Source organism: Myxocyprinus asiaticus, chromosome 21, assembly GCF_019703515.2.
Source record: "Myxocyprinus asiaticus isolate MX2 ecotype Aquarium Trade chromosome 21, UBuf_Myxa_2, whole genome shotgun sequence".
In the NCBI taxonomy this organism is placed as follows: domain Eukaryota; kingdom Metazoa; phylum Chordata; class Actinopteri; order Cypriniformes; family Catostomidae; genus Myxocyprinus; species Myxocyprinus asiaticus.
In genome coordinates, this window is record NC_059364.1 from 43,160,372 (window position 1) to 43,177,429 (window position 17,058).

The window sequence follows — 17,058 nt, forward strand, 5'->3', positions numbered from 1 at the left end:
ACAACTGCACATGAAAAATTTTAATAGCATCTGCTATCTTTGATTTGAGCATTAAAATCATTGTTCTTTTATCTGTTTGACTTTACAGTTTGAGATACAACCAAGATCAAAGTGTAAATTAACAAGCTAAATGGTGTTGCAAATGAAAATACTCATTTGATGTAAATTTTTGTCGTGTGGAGGGCCGGTTTAAGCCGCCATCAAAGCGCCCTTTAAATCAGAGTACCAACCTCTTCTGATCTCTTCTGTTGTTGTGTTAAGAGCAGTAATTGGGGTTGTCCTTGTCTGCAAGGCATGGTTGGACGTCATGTTTTAGTAGTGGCGGGCTTCCGGGGGCTTCCATTGCGGTTCGGGTGAAGGGTCAAGCTACATTACTTTGGTAATTTAAAGGACAATGATCCAACCATGAGTAATTCAACACTATTATGAAATTATACAAGCCAGGAATATTGTGCTCAGCTGTGCTATTTATCCTTACTGAAAAGACTAGAATGATGTTTTGGATGCTGGTGTTCAGAGCAAGCTTTTAAACTATATTCATTAACATGACTGCTTTGGTCCACCTGCTTCAGGTTGGGCAAAATTCAGAATTTAAGAATTGTGTCCCTTTCAAGTCACGATTTGGAATTTGAATTGAATTGGCCACACAAAGTTAATTTATTAAATATACTGAAATATGTATACATTTAAATAAAAATCTATAAGGGTGAATTTTAAACATTTATCATTAATATCATCTAATTTTGCTGGAAAAAACAAATATGTTGCATGTATGTTAACCTGTTTATAGGTAAAAATTAAATGTTTTATTAAAAACTACACTTACAGCTACTGAATTTCATTTTTATTTTTAAAATACAAATCTCTATCATGTATGTTACCTCAATTTAAATTCAGGACATTTTCAAAATTGTTCTCAATTCAGTTCTGAATGGCACACAATCCTGCTAGCTAAGGCTGTCGAATGGAAATTCGCAATTTGAATATACAATATGTCGAATTGAAAATGCAAATTCAAATGCAAAAACTATTTTGTTGAATTTTAGATGTGTGCCAATCACTGACAATGACTTAGGTGGACATCTTTGGTTGTTGCGTCTTGCTCTTTTATCAGCGTATTGCAGCGTAAGTAGGCGTTCACACAGTATGATTTTTGTGTCCATCTGTGCTCTTTTTCCATTGTTTTTATAAATAAACATGCGCTAGACAGATGTAATTGACCATTTTTTTAGCATCTCATGCAGGAGCATGACATTTTTAGACGCTGTGTAGGGTAAAAAAAGAGCATCAACTTTTAAAGGTACATTTTGAGACAACTGATTTCTTTTATATGCATTGCGCTGCATCTTGCTTTTTTAGCACGAGAATGCCTTTGGTCTAAACAGCCCTTTAGCAATGCACTATTGTTCTTTGCAATAAATAATATAATGTCGATTTAAAAATCTGTTGATCACTGATGTCTTGTAGCTTTTTTCCCGTAATTGAAATAATGTCTTTAAAATTCTGATATAATTTGAATTTTGGTAATATTAAAGAAAAAAAACTGACATTTAGTTTCTAAGCTCTGTTGAAAACCCTACTGCTAGCTTGACCAACACCAAACCACCGCTAATGCTTTTAAAGTTTTTTGTCTTGAGGGTTTTTCCTCTATGAAAAGACTTCAAAATGATAGTGAACAGTACTTGTCAGCTGTATCATGTTGGTTAAAGGGATCGTACACACAAAAAGGAAAATTCTGTTATCATTTACTCACCCTCACCCAAATTCATGTGACGTACTTGTATGACTTTAGTCTTTCTTCCATGGAACACAAAAGCCACAGTCACCATTCACTGTAATTGTATGGGAAAAAAAAGATGCTTTTCTTTTGTGTTCCACAGTAGTCTGGAACCACATGAGGATGAGTAAATGGCAGAATGTACATTTTGGGTGAACTATCGCTTTAAGCAAATAAGAGCAAGTCTGTAAGGTTGGCAAATCGGAATCCAATGAAAGTTGCCTTTGCTTTGTTTTTCAGGTGAAGAATGTGTTTCCTCAGAAGGGTTTTGGCCGTCAGAAGAGGGGCTACAGGGATATCATTAACTTTGACGTCAATATGAGTGACCCACTTTTCACCAAGCAGTGGTATCTTGTAAGTAATTACTGTTCATAATGTCTTCATTTGATTTGACCTTCAACATTGTGATTGTTTGTATTGGATTCATCTGGAAAGCTGATGGCTCTTCATTTAAATGATTTTCCTCATTAGCAGTCATCATCAATGCTGTGTGCGAGCCAGCGTCAAAAAACGTTGATTTCTTTATTTCCCCAGGGCTTAACAGGACAGAAATGCCTGTCTGTTTTGAAAGGAGAACGTTCCTTAATTTAGTTTGTCAGTTATAAGTATGCCACAGCAGGGTTTCAGCGAAGTGTAATATGTGTGACATTTATTTTCCCTACCCTGCTAACATCTAATTTTGAAGTGTCTGTGTGCTTTGGATGCTCAGCTCATGTGACGTGTCTGTATTGCTTGATTAGATAAATACAGGGCAAGCGGACGGAACCCCAGGGCTGGACCTAAATGTGGCAGAAGCCTGGCAGATGGGCTACACTGGCAAGGGTGTGACTATTGCCATCATGGATGACGGTACGTAAAGTCTAACCAAAGCTTGGCTGGTATAAATCAGTAATTTCTGATTTTAAGATTTGATAATTAGGGGCCACGCACAGAAGGTGCATAAGCACCTATTGCATCTGTTAGTTACCTATCTGTCACTCACTCGAAGTTGTGTCGATGTAGTGACACTAGGGGTCATTCTTGGGAGCCCGAGACACCTCTGGTCTTTGATAAAAGGCCAATGAAAATTGGCGAGTGGTATTTGCATGCCACTCCCCCGGACATACGGGTATAAAAGGAGCTGGCGGGCAACCACTCATTCAGATTTTCTCTTCGGAGCCGAACGGTCAATGTTTACTGAGCTGATTGTTCATTCACCTCTGCTGGATCTGATGACGCATTTCAGCGGCTTCTCCCTCCTCTGCACTGGTGCACTACAGAGAACGCCCCTGGGCGCTTCGGCAGAAAAAAGAGAGTATATTTTCCTTAAAAGAGTATATTTCTCTAAAAGAGCGGCACACACGGAACGTCTTTTTAAAGGCGCATCTTTTTAAAGATGTCTTTCCATTTGTGTGTTATTCCTGGTTGCGGTCGTTACCTCTCAACTTCAGATGGTCACGGTCGCTGTCTTTTGTTGCCTTTTCATTTGATTTCGCCACATGCCCAACAGTTCAGCAAAAGAGCGGTTTCCTCGTTCCCTGGGTCACATACCCGGTGTGCACGGCCGTCATCATGACCACCATCCACCGTTCCATTTTTGGAGATTGTCCCGTTGGTCCCTCTCATGCGGAGCTTGGATGCGTGGCTTGCGCTTTCCAATCTGTCGCGATGGCTGATCCGGACCGTCTGACTCGGCTACGTGATTCAGTTTGCCAGGCGCCTGCCCAGGTTCAGCGGTATCCACTTCACCTTGGTGAAGGACAAAAATGCTGCTACCTTGCGCGCGGAGATCGCCACCCTCCTACGGAAGGGTGCGATAGAACCTGTCCCTCCAGCCGAGATGAAGAAGGGGTTTTACAGCCCCTACTTCATCATACTGAAAAAAGGCTGTGGGTTGCGGCAAATCTTGGACCTGCGAGTACTGAACTGGGCTTTACACAGACTCCCGTTCAAGATGCTGACGCAAAAACGCATTCTGGCGAGTGTCCGGCATCAAGATTGGTTCGCGGCGGTAGACCTGAAGGATGTGTACTTTCACGTCTCGATTCTACCTCGACACAGACCCTTCCTGCGGTTTGCATTCGAGGGCGGGTGTACAATATCAGTACAAGGTCCTCCCTTTCGGTCTGTCCTTGTCCCCTCGCGTCTTCACGAAAGTCGCAGAGGCAGCTCTTGCCCCGTTAAGGGAGGTGGGCATTCACATTCTCAACTATCTCGATGATTGGCTAATCCTAGCTCACTCTTGGGACATGTTGTGTGCACACAGGGACTTGGTGCTCTCGCACCTCAGCTGATTAGGGCTTCGGGTCAGCTGGGAAAAGAGCAAGCTCCTCCTGGTTCAGAGCATCTCTTTTCTCGGTTTGGAGTTGTACTCAGTCTCGTTGACAGCGTGCCTCATGAACGAGCACGCACAGTCGGTGCTGGCCTGTTTGAAGGTCTTAAAACAGAAAACAGCGGTTCCACTGAAACTCTTTCAGAGGCTCCTGGGGCATATGGCATCCTCAGCGGTGGCCACCCCGCTCGGGTTGATGCATATGAGACTGCTTCAGCACTGGCTTCAGACTCGAGTCCCGAGATGGGCGTGGCGCCACGGGACACATCGCGTGGTCATCATGCCGGTCTGTCACCGCCTCTTCAGCCCTTGGAGCGACCTCACGTTTCTATGAGCAGGCGTTCCCCTAGAGCAGGTCTCCAGGCACGTTGTGGTCATGACAGACGCCTGCAAGACGGGCTGGGGCACCGTTTGCAACGGGCACGCAGCCACCGCCTTGTGGACGGGCCCGCGGCTGTGTTGGCACATCAACTGCCTCGAGTTGTTGGCAGTTATGCTCGCCGTGCGGAGGTTCTGGCCGTTGATCCAGGGCAAGCACGTGTTAGTTCAGACAGACAACACAGCAATGGTAACATATGTCAACCACCAAGGCGGTCTGCGCTCTCGTTGTATGTCACAACTCGCCCGCCGTCTCCTTCTCTGGAGTCAGCAGCACCTCAAGTCGCTGCGAGCCACTCACATCCCGGGCGACCTCAACACTGCAGTGGATGCGCTGTCATGGCAGGTTACCCTCAGGGGAGAGTGGAGACTCCACCCTCAGGTAGTCCAACTGATCTGGAGTCGATTCGGATAGGCACAGGTAGACCTGTTCACCTTCCAAGAATCCTCCCACTGCCCGCTCTGGTACGCCCTGACCGAGGCACCTCTTGGTATAGACGCGCTGGCACACAGCTGGCCCCCTGGATTGCGCAAATATGCGTTTCCCTCAGTGAGCCTACTTGCACAGACTCTGTGCAAGGTCAGGGAGGATGAGGAGCAGGTAATCCTGGTAGCACCCTACTGGCCCACCCAAACGTGGTTCTCGGACCTCACGCTCCTCACGACAGCCCCCCCCTAGCGAATTCCCCTGAGGAAGGACCTAATTTCTCAGGGACGGGGCACCATCTGGCACCCACGACCAGACCTCTGGAATCTCCATGTCTGGCCCCTGGACGGGACATGGAAGACCTAAGCGGTCTACCACCCGCAGTGGTAGACATGATCACTCAGGCAGGGCCCCCTCTGTGAGGCGCCTGTATGCCTTTATGTGGCATCTGATCGCTAAGTAGTGTTCTTCCCGATGGGAAGACCCCCAGAGATGCGCAGTCGGATTGGTGCTTTCCTTCCTGGTGGAGAGGTTGGAAGGGCGGCTGTCCCCTTCCACCTTGAAGGTGTATGTAACCTCTATAGCAGCACACCACGAAACAATGGACAGTAAGTCCGTAGGGAAGCACGACCTGATCATCAGGTTCCTGAGAGGCGCCAGGAGGCTGAACCCATCCAGACCGCTCCTCGTTCCCTCATGGGACCACCCTGTAGTTCTTCAGGGTCTACAGAGAGCCCCCTTTGAGCCTTTGCAGTCAGCTGAGCTTAAGGCACTCTCCTTGAAGGCTGCCCTCCTGAATGCATTCACTTCCATCAAGAGGGTAGGAGACCTGCAAGCGTTCTCTGTCAGCAGAACGTGCCTGGAGTTCGGTCAGGGCTACTCTCACGTGATCTTGAGACCCCGACTGGGCTATGTGCCCAAGGTACCCACGACCCCTTTTAGGGACCAGGTGGTGAACCTGTGAGGGCTGCCCCAGAAGGACGCAGACCCAGCCCTGTCGTTGCTGTGTCTGGTGCATGCTTTACGCATCTATTTGGATTGCACGCAGAGCTTTAGGATCTCTGAGCAGCTCTTTGTCTGCTTTGGTGCTCAGCGGAAAGGAAGTGCTGTCTCCAAGCAGAGGATCACCCACTGGCTCATTGATGCCATAGCTATGGCATATCACGCCCAGGACGTGCCGCCCCCGGTAGGGCTATGAGCCCATTCTACCAGGGGTGTAGCGGCCTCCTGGGCCCTGGCCAGGGGTGCCTCTCTAACAGACATTTGCAGAGCAGCGGGCTGGGCAATACCCAACACCTTTGCGAGGTTCTACAACCTCCGGGTGGAACCGGTTTCGTCCCAGGTAGTGGCACGCAATACAAGCGGACAAGTTTGGGATAGCCAGCTGGGTGTATCGCTTGCACATAGTGCCTTTCATCTCCCCTGAGCTGAAGACGTGTGCCATTAACTCCCAATAGTGTTCACAAACTATGTTCCCTGGTTGACTTCCTCTGAGCCCTGTGGCAGTCGAGTTTTCAGAGAGACACACTGCTGGCCCAGTACACGTGCTAACAAAAAGCCCTGTTCTGGGGTAGGTACTCCGCATGTGGCAGTTCCCTGTAGGTAACCCCATGCGATGTATATCTTCCGCTAATTCGTTTCCCTGTTGACAAACTGCGTCATCCTTGGGCAGAGGCCTCTCTGCCACAGTCTCCATGTTTGTAGTAACTCCTCCCCCGTTGGGTAGGACCTACCATGAGACTTCTCCACATGACATACTTCCGACATAGTTCGGCAAGACCATGTGTCGTATTTCCACTTAAATATCCCCCCTCTCTCTGGGCGAGGTGTGGTCTCCACGGTGTCCTCCCCTTGGGAGGGACACCCCCCGACTAGACCTAGTCGGCCCAGTCGGATGTTCTCCCTTTTTTTTTAGGGAGTGGAAAAAAAAAAGAAGGGGAAAAGAGGCCATGACTGGGCAAGACTGTCTCTATCTTTTGGGTAGTCAACTTGTCCCCAAAGGGCCGTTCGACACTCATAATTATGTTGGGGGAGGTTACGTGTCAGCCTGGTGCGCTGGCTACGAGGCACACAGTTGTCTGCCCGTCACTCACTGTCAGTTCACGTTACACAGTTCAGCCTGTTGCTGCATTTTGTATAGGGACCCCTAGTGTCACTATATCGACACAATGTCGAGTGAGTGACAGATAGGGAATGTCATGGTTACTTGAGTAACCTCCGTTCCCTGATGGAGGGAACAAGATGTTGTGTCCCTCCTGCCACAACGCTGAACTACACGCTGAAATGGCCGGACCTTGTCTCGGCTCCTCAGCATAAAACAATGCAAATACCACTCGCCAATATTCATTGGCCTTTTATCAAAGACCAGAGGTGTCTCGGGCTCCCAAGAGTGACCCCTAGTGTCACTACATCGACACAACGTCTCGTTCCCTCCATCAGGGAACGGAGGTTACGCAAGTAACCATGACATTTTTATTTTCATTTTCGTTTACTTATCGCAGCTCATAGAACCGTTTGTAGCAGTGGTTCTCAAAGCAATGAGTGCACCTGACAGCACATAATGGTACATGTCCACTGGAGCTGAAAAAATCTGCTCAGCCCCGCTCACAATGCTATAAAACTGCCACTCTGGGCGTGTTTGTAATATGTATAGGGAGTGTGTATTGTCTATCCTTGCTTTATGTACATGAGCAATAATATCATTTTATATACAGTATAGCAGGTTCATTATAAAATATTACTCGAGGAACTTTTATTTTGACACCATAATACTACTCAGTCTGCCGATGAAAAATTAATGTTGGTCAAATACAAGCTATTTTCACGTTGGTAAAGTGTACAACATGCATCAAATGGTTGCTGATATACATAAATGAATATGACCGAAACGGCAAGCGCTAACAATTAGCTGTATTAAGAAAAATGAATAAAACCTGTCATTCACTACAGAAACCGTACTCTATTCTGCCATGCTGAAAGTTTACATCTCCTCCCAACTGGGAAACTCAGGTATCAAGATTATCTCTGAGTTTCCTAGTCGTAATCACGACTTGAAGGGTTGTTCATGTGCAACTTCTGAGTGGGAAAGTCGTATATACGATAATTCTGATAGCACATGAAGGCAGCATAATTTCCAGCATTTCTGTGATACAATCCTCCATTGTATGAAATATACACATTTTCATTGCCATTCATTTTGTCAAATAGTATTCGTACAGTACTTTGCAGAGGTCAAATGGGATTTCAGAACTGACTTTTGGATTGATTCCTGCTTTTAAACTCAATGTGTGCTGGGAATTTTCTCAGCACCACATACTGATCAAGAAATATATAAATAAGTAATCCTCAATTAAATTCTGAATGGCACACAACCCCGCAAGCTACACCATTATCAATCCATTAATTACCAGCCTAAACCAGCCTGGACTAGCATGGAAATATATATGTATTAATCAATTAGTTGGGTCTGTTCATTGTGTGTATGGAGAACGTCTGTGACATCACTACAGTAGTGAAAAACTATCAATTTGCAGTTTGTTTTGCTGGATAATATTGGGCAAGAGTTTTTGGACTAGATGTTTTTTTTTTTTTTTACGAAAAGTCGTATGCTAATGATTGTTATGGATAATCGAAGGGATAATTGACTGTTTATTAAAATTAGGTGCAGCCCTACACTTTAAAAAGTGGTAACATTGAGTAAACCCAGTTAATTTAAATGTTACTGCTTGAAGCACATTTTTAAATTAAGATTTTTTTTTCATTGTAAAACATGAATGAAGTATGGGTTTAATGCACACTAATTCTGACGTCACCTTACAGGTATTGATTATCTACATCCAGATCTCGCCTTGAATTATGTAAGTTCTTGTTTTCATTCTTATTTCACATGTTGATGTTTGAATTTTGGGATGGATGGATGGATGAGCAATATGACAATATATATATATATATATATATATATATATATATATATATATATATATATATATGATTTGTCCAACAGTAGACATTTTGCTGTACCGCTGTATATATATTGACACAACATTCAGTGGCGAACAGACCAAGCTGAATGTAAACAAGTTCACTGAAACTGAGGTAAGACACAAACAGACCATTTCAGATATACTGTATGTACTGCGAACATCAAAGTGTTACTTTTGCGTAAATCTTTTCATAAAAAAGTGCCTTTTTCTCACGGTCAGTTGCCTGAGAGTGCACTATGTTTCTCGCTCGCTCACTCTCTCCTATCACACACACAGCGGGTGTACATAGAGAGGGAGCAAAAATGGCTGGAATTTAACTGATTTGCTAGGTTTAAATGGTTTTTAAATGGCCCGGCTAGACTTTTTTAAGGTCTGGAAAAAACAGTGCCCGGCGAAAAGGACGTGTTGTCACCCTATAACAAACAAACATTGCTGCTTTTCCTACTTACATTGCAACTTGTTGACAGTTTTGTCACATCCCTTGGTGAACGTTGTACTGCAGTGATACGCGCAGCACACTGGGGCAGGTGGATGCTCTGATGTTGTAATCCACATATGGTTTCTCCCTTGTAAAGAATATTATCCATAACAAGCAAATTAAAAGTTAATCACGATTGTCACTGGGGGGCGAATCCGGAGGTCAGAGACTGTGAAACGGCAGCGGTATTTGCTGTCAGTCATAGCAGTTGGGTAATACCAATATGAATATTCTATATACATTCACTGAGAACTTTATTAGGTACACCTGTACATCTACTAATTCATGTGATTATCTAATCAGCCAATCATGTGGCAGCAGTACACTGTATAAAATAATGCAGATACAGGTCAGGAGCTTCAGTTAATGTTCGCATCAACAATCAGAATGGGAAATTTTTTTTATCTCAGTGATTTCGACCGTGTTATGATTGTTGGTGCCAGACGGGCTGGTTTGAGTATTTCTGTAACTGCTGATCTCCTAGGATTTTAATGTACAATAGTCTCTAGTGTTTACTCAGAATTGTGTCAAAAGCAAAAAATGAGCGGCAGTTCTGCAGATGGAAATGCCTTGTTGATGAGAGAGGTCAACGGAGAATGGCCAGACTGGTCTGAGCTAACAAAAAGGCTACGGTAACTCAGATAACCACTCTGTACAATTGTGGTGAGCAGAATAGCATCTCAGAATGTACAACACGTTGAACCTTGAGGCGTATGGGCTACAACAGCAGAAGACCACGTTGGGTTCCACTTTTATCAGCCAAGAACAGAAAGCTGAGGCTGCAGTGGGCACAGACTCACCAAAACTGGACAGTTGAAGACTGGAAAAATGTAGCCTGTTGTGATGAACCTCGATTTCTGCTGAGGCACATAGATGGTAGGGTCAGAATTTGGCACCAACAGCATGAATCCATGGACCCAACCTGCCTTGTGTCAACATTCCAGGCTGGTGGCGGTGGTGTAATGGTGTGGGGAATGTTTTCTTGGCACACTTTGGGCCCTTGAATACCAATCAGTCATCACTCAAATGCCACAGCCTTTTAGAGTACTGTTGCTGACCATGTGCGTCCCTTCATGGCCAAAATTGACCCATCTTCTAATGGCTACTTCCAAAGCAAAACTCAAACTGGTTTCATGAACATGACAATGAGTTCACTGTTCTTCAATGACCTTACCAGTTTTTGGATCTGAATCCAAATGAACACCTTTGGGGTGTGGTATAACGGAATGCAATCATGTTATCATGGACCAGGAATGTTTCCAAAATCTTGTGGAATCCATGCCAAGAAGAACTGAAGGGAAATTAATGAGATGAAATGTACCTTTCATTTGTAAAGTATTTAATTTACTGGATTATCCAAAAATATGCATTACATGACATGCTGATTAATTAAATTAATCACAATGAATCGCATATATGAACATTTGCTGAGAAAGGCCCCCAAATAAAGATAATTCAGTATAAATAATTATATTGATTTGTGATGTTTGTTGTGGCGCACTGACTGCCCCCTGCTGATGTGGCTCGTCAAAAGAAAGTTACATGTACTTCAAGCCTCAGCTGGTCAGATGGTAGGAAAATATATACTTTATTATGACATTTCTGTACAGGACATTGATATAAAGCTACTAGATATAAGATTTTGGTCATACCCTTTAGTATGTCTTAGCTGTCTTTTTTTTTTTTTTTAAGTTAATTTTCTGCTGCCAAGGTGCCCTGTCACACATCTTCAACCCAACGGGTGGCAGATTGCCCAGCCACCTGTTTAAGGTTAATGTGGACCATCCCTCTCTGAATAGCAGACGCAACTGAACTCCTCTGTGGCAAGAGAATGTGCAGTTTTCCCTTTCTTATCCTAATTAATGTTTAATGTTCATGCGACTTTTGAAGCAGTACAGCATGTACACAGTGGGCTAAATCCAAAGCAATGATTCCTCTTCTTGCTGGCTGCAAAGACAGACGACACATTTGCATCCTGCATGCAAATATGCAGCTAATGGTTGAGTTAGTTTACTGGACCTCGGCAATTAAGAAATGTTGCCTTCCTTTTGCAACATCATACCTCAGTGGTTTACTGTATATGCTGCTTCCTGACGGAAAAACATATCTACAGAGATCTCTTCCATCTTTGCTACTATTCATCCTGGGTATCTCAAAAGAGATGTACTCTTTTCATTCCGTCTCTCCTCAGATTTGGGTTTGGACTCGAAAGCCGGTTCTTATTCCAAACCCATAAAAAAATAAATGAAAAAAAAAATAATAACATGGTTACATAGTTAACTACCCTAAACCTTAAACCATATACCTAACCGAAAGTGTCATTAAAGCAAAAGTGAGATGAAAAACACAACTGCTGAAGCATATTGAAGTGCTTCTATGCCACTTTCGACTCACATGTCGACTCGCATGTTCATCAGGACTCGTACTAGTGATGTTTCGTTCATGAACGAATCGGTCATTTTGAACTAATCTTTTAAAAGTGCAGTATGTAACAATTTTCTTGTAATATTCACCTTTTTTTGCCAATGTGTGAACGGCTTGTAACACAACTTAAAAAATCAGCCCTTCCCAGACTTCCTAGGTTGCCTATTAACCCTCAGGGGTCGACGGACGTGCCGGTGCGTCCTGCTGGATTTTTTACGCATAACAGCGGAAACAACTTAAAATACTCCGTCATTTTTGGGCATACAGATAAGTGTAAGACATCATTAGAGACTATAAAGTGTCTACTTTTATTGTGTACACTCACAATAACAACAAAACCTTGTGCTTTTGTAAAATAAAGAAAATAAACAGGGTGCGCTTTCAGCCGTCTCTGTCTCCGCGAGCATCTTTCTGAAACACGTCACAGAAATGAACTGAAAATCCGCAAATATTTATCACACAAACATGAAACATATATCTAAAGAAAGCTTAAAATGTCTACTTTTAAATAAAACAATTCAAATTTAAAACAAATATTCTCCTGCAATGTATCTGTATGAAACAAGCTGTACAGTCTCCTGGCTCAGCTCATTATCGCTAATGTGATCCCACCCACAAACAGAGCGCGCTATTCATACGGTAATGTGATGAGGCGGTCTATGCAGATATGCAAATGATAAACGCCCCCACAACAATGCCTTAAAAAACATAAAGTTCATCATCAGATTCATTCACTTTCCTGCGCGTTTGGAAGATGGCACGCTACACAGGTGAGGAAGCTCTACAGATGGTCCTGGATAGTGAGGAAGAGTTCACATTTTCCTCAGAAGAAGAGTGGGAATCTGATGAGGAACGTTTGCATTTTGAAGAGCATCTTGATCCAGCCAAGGATACAATTTCGGATGAGTAAGTCTTTACTTACATTAGTTGACATGCTATTTTATATAAACATGTACATATTTTACAAGTTGGACTATTTCCAGACTTTCCAGCCAGTATTCAAAGTATTGAAATTTGAAATATGTCCTAATAGGCAAGTTTTAGTTACATTTAAATGTTGTTTCGGCTAAAGCAGGTATTTAAATTGTATGCTGTATGATATAAATATGATATGTAATATGATATAAAAATAATATGAATGTTTAGATTATATTTTAACTAGTGTTTATGCTGCCTCATTATCATCAATGAAGCTTGTGCTTGCAAATATCTGTTCGGGTGTAAATGTGTAAAATGTGCTGTAAATATGCCCATATTAGAAAATCAGCATATTAGAATGATTTCTGAAGGATCATGTGACACTGAAGACGGCAGTAATGATGCTGAAAATTCAGCTTCCCTATCTGTCACTCACTCGATGTTGTGTTGATGTAGTGACACTAGGGGTCACTCTTGGGAGCCTGAAACACCTCTGGTCTTTGATAAAAGGCCAATGAAAATTGGCGAGTGGTATTTGCATGCCACTCCCCTGGACATACGGGTATAAAAGGAGCTGGTATGCAACCACTCATTCAGATTTTCTCTTCGGAGCCGAACGGTCATGCTCATTGAGCTGAATTCTCACAACTGTTCATTCACCTCTGCTGGATCATTTCAGCTGGTGCACTGCAGAGAATGCCCCTGGGTGCTTCAGCAGAAAAAAGAGAGTATATTTTTCAGAAAGAGTATATTTCTTTAAAAGAGTGGCACACACAGAACGTCTTTTTAAAGACGCGTCTTTCTAAAGATGCCTTTCCGATTGTGTGTTATTCCTGGTTGCGGTCGTTACCTCTCAACTTCAGATGGTCACAGTCGCTGTCTTTCATGTCTGGGCAGCGTTCGTGGATGGTTCATGTTCTTACTGCGAGAACATGACCATGGCAACGTTGCGGTCGCGGCTTGCTTTCGTAAGAAAGCAAGCCACCCCAGCGGCTCCCTGTCTCGGTCCTTCTACCTACGGGTTTGAGGCCAGCGCGGCTAGCACAATGGGATCGCCTCCGCCGGGTATCCCCCCACAGACCTCCCATTCCCCAGCACGCTCGTCTGCCCCGATCGGGCTTCCGGATGAGTCCGCCGGCTCGTCTCATGGCGAGTTCGACCTCTTGTTCGGAGCCCGCGAAGCTGATGAGCTCTCGAGCACAGCATCAGAGAGCGGGCTTGTCCAGTCGGATGCAGAAGCCTCAGCTGGGCTCCTCCCTTCGGGGTCGATTGCCCACTCACAGGCTGATGCAGAGATGACGGACATACTTTCCTGGACGGCCGCGAGCGTCAGGCTAGAGTGGAACCCTCCGCTCTCCCCTGAACCCTCGTGGCTCGATGATTGGTTCCTGGGCTCCCGGCGCTGCTCAAAGCAGCCACGCTCGCTCCAGTGCCTTTTTTCCCGGAAGTGCACAAGGAGCTGACAAAATCGTGGGAGGTACTGCCCGGTCCCGATTTCTCAGTTCCCCCGCCCTCACTTCTCTTGATGGCGGGGTGGCCAGGGACTATATGGCGATTCCCCTGGTGGATAAGGCACTCGCGGTGCACCTATGCCCGCAGAGTGCCGCCACCTGGCCTGGACGCCCAAAGCTCCCGTCCAAGCCCTGTAGGTTCATGTCGTCCCTGACGGCCAAAGCCTACAGCGCTGCTGGACAAGCCGCCTCTGCCCTGCACGCCATGGCTCTCCTGCAGGTCCACCAAGCCAAGGTGCTAAAAGAACTGCACGAGGGTAGTTCCACCCCAGATCTGATTCAGGAACTGTGCTTGGCGACTGACCTCGCTCTCCAAGCGATGAAGGTCACGGCGCGGTCTCTCAGGCGGACGATGTCCACATTAGTGGTCCAGGAGCGCCAACCTTCGCTCAACCTGGTCGAGATGGGTGAGGCCGACAAGGCACGGTTCCTTGCTACCCCCATCTCCCAGGCTGGCCTATTCGGTGACCCCGTCTGCTCATTGCCAAGGGCATCCCCCTGTGGTGACTACCCCAGCATGGAGCCCACTGCAGGAAGCAGATGCCACTCGTCTCACGGCCGGCCGCTAAGAACCCATGAAGGTCGTCAAATCGCCCCTGAGACGGGCAACCCAGGGTCGACGAAACCCACTGCATTGGAGCTGGCAGTAAGACCACTCCATCCCCCGGTGGAGGGCCAGGTGGAGAATCTTTTGTTGCCTTTTTATTTGATTTCACTGCACGCCCAAGTGGCTGCAGTACCCAACAGTTCAGCAAAAGTGCGGTTCCTCCTTCCCTGGGTCACATACCCAGTGTGCACGGTCGTCATCACGACCACCGTCCACAGGTTCTTCCTTGCAGGATTGGCGCTCCGGCGGCAGTCTCCACGCCCCTGCGCGACCAGCTGTGGCACACATCTGCCCCCGATGTGACAGTCTCCATGGGTTGTGAGGACAGGCCTCTTCCTCCCCCGTCCCAGGCTGTTCCGGGGGTGGTCACAAGGAGCCAGGTAAGTGCTTCAATGTCCCTAATCTTAGCACGGCTACGACATGGTGTGGCACCTCAAGCTCCGCCCCACCTCGAGGCCCCACCTGCCGGTACATCCGATGATGTTGTCCCTTTGGTCCCCCTTGTGCGGAATCTTTGAGCCTTTGCAGTCAGCTGAGCTTAAGGCACTCTCCTTGAAGACTGCCCTCCTGACTGCACTCACTTCCATCAAGAGGGTAGGAGACCTGCAAATGTTCTCTGTCAGCGAAACGTGCCTGGAGTTCGGTCCGGACTACTCTCACGTAATCTTGAGACCCCGACTGGGCTATGTGCCCAAGGTTCCCACGACCTCTTTTAGGGACCAGGTGGTGAACCTGCGAGAGCTGCCTCAGGAGGAGGCAGACCCAGCCCTGTCGTTGATCTATTTGGATCACACAGAGAGCTTCAGGATCTCTAAGCAGCTCTTTGTCTGCTTTGGTGCACAGCGGAAAGGAAGCGCTGTCTCCAAGTAGGATTGCCCTCTGGCTCATTGACGCCATAGCTATGGCATATCACGCCCAGGACGTGCTGCCCCTGGTAGGGCTACGAGCCCATTCTACCAGGGGTGTAGCGGCCTCCTGGGCCCTGGCCAGTGGTGCCTTTCTAACAGACGTTTGCAGAGCAGCAGGCTGGGCAACACCCAACACCTTTGCAAGGTTCTACAACCTCTGGGTGGAACCAGTTTCGTCCCAGGTAGTGGCACGCAATACAAGCGGATAAGCCCGGGATAGCCGGCCGGGTGTATCGCTTGCACATAGCACCTTTCACCTCCTCTGAGCTGAAGATTTGTGCCATTAATTCCCAATAGTGTTCACAAACTGGTTGACTTCCTCCGAGCCCTTTGGCAGTCGAAGAAGGGGAAAAGAGGCCACGACTGGGTTAGCCTATCTCTATCTTTTGGGTAGTCGACTTGTCCCCAAAGGGCCGTTCGACACTCATAACTATGTTGGGGGAGGTTACGTGTCGGCCTGTTGCACTGGCTACGAGGCACACAGTCATCTGTCCGTCACACACCGCCAGTTCACGTAACACAGTTCAGCCAGTTGCGCCGTTTTGTATAGGGACCCCTAGTGTCACTACATCGACACAACGTCGAGTGAGTGACAGATAGGGAACGTCCTGTTTACTTGCGTACAACGCTGAACTACCCGCTGAAATGGCCGGACCTTGTCTCGGCTCCTCAGCATAAAACCTGAATGAGTGGTTGCATACCAGCTCCTTTTATACCAGTATGTCCGGGGGAGTGGCATGCAAATACCACTCACCAATTTTCATTGGCCTTTTATCAAAGACCAGAGGTGTTTCGGGCTCCCAAGTGTGACCACTAGTGTCACTACATTGACACAACGTCTCGTTCCCTCCATCAGGGAACAGAGGTTACGCAAGTAACCAGGATGTTTGATCTCAGTAACAAATTGCATTTGACAATATATTCAAATAGAAAACAGTTATTTTAAATTGTAAAAACATTTCACAATATCACTGTTTTTGCTGTATTTTGGATCAAATAAATGCAGCCTTGGTGAGCAGAAGAGACTTCTTTTAAAAACATTAAAAAATCTTACAGATCTATAAACTTTTAAACGGTAGTGTAGGTCTAAAGTTTTTAAGTAAAGTCTTTATGTAAAGAAAATGTATAGTCAGATAATACATTCAATCATTAAGTCTCCTCACATTCATTCTCTCTCAGGGGAGGGGTCTATGTCTCCTCAGGTGTGAATCACATCAGTATTCTTGATCATCCACGCCTCCCCTTTCTAACACTAAAAGTGTCTTACAGAAGTTAAATGACTATATTGTTTTGTATGAATGAGTGATCAGGATGGCTTTCACATCATTTTGTAGCA

At 45.7% G+C, this 17,058-nt stretch overlaps 1 protein-coding gene across 1 annotated transcript in view; it reads left to right on the forward strand.

The window, feature by feature from the left end:
* The window catches only part of LOC127412310 (neuroendocrine convertase 2-like), a 120,043-nt gene that overhangs the window by 27,983 nt on the left and 75,002 nt on the right, over positions 1–17,058 (forward strand). Inside the window, exons 3-5 of the mRNA XM_051648559.1 lie at positions 2,018–2,131; positions 2,518–2,626; positions 8,713–8,750. Coding sequence (XP_051504519.1) covers positions 2,018–2,131; positions 2,518–2,626; positions 8,713–8,750 — 261 coding nt within the window. The remainder of the gene's footprint in view (positions 1–2,017; positions 2,132–2,517; positions 2,627–8,712; positions 8,751–17,058) is intronic.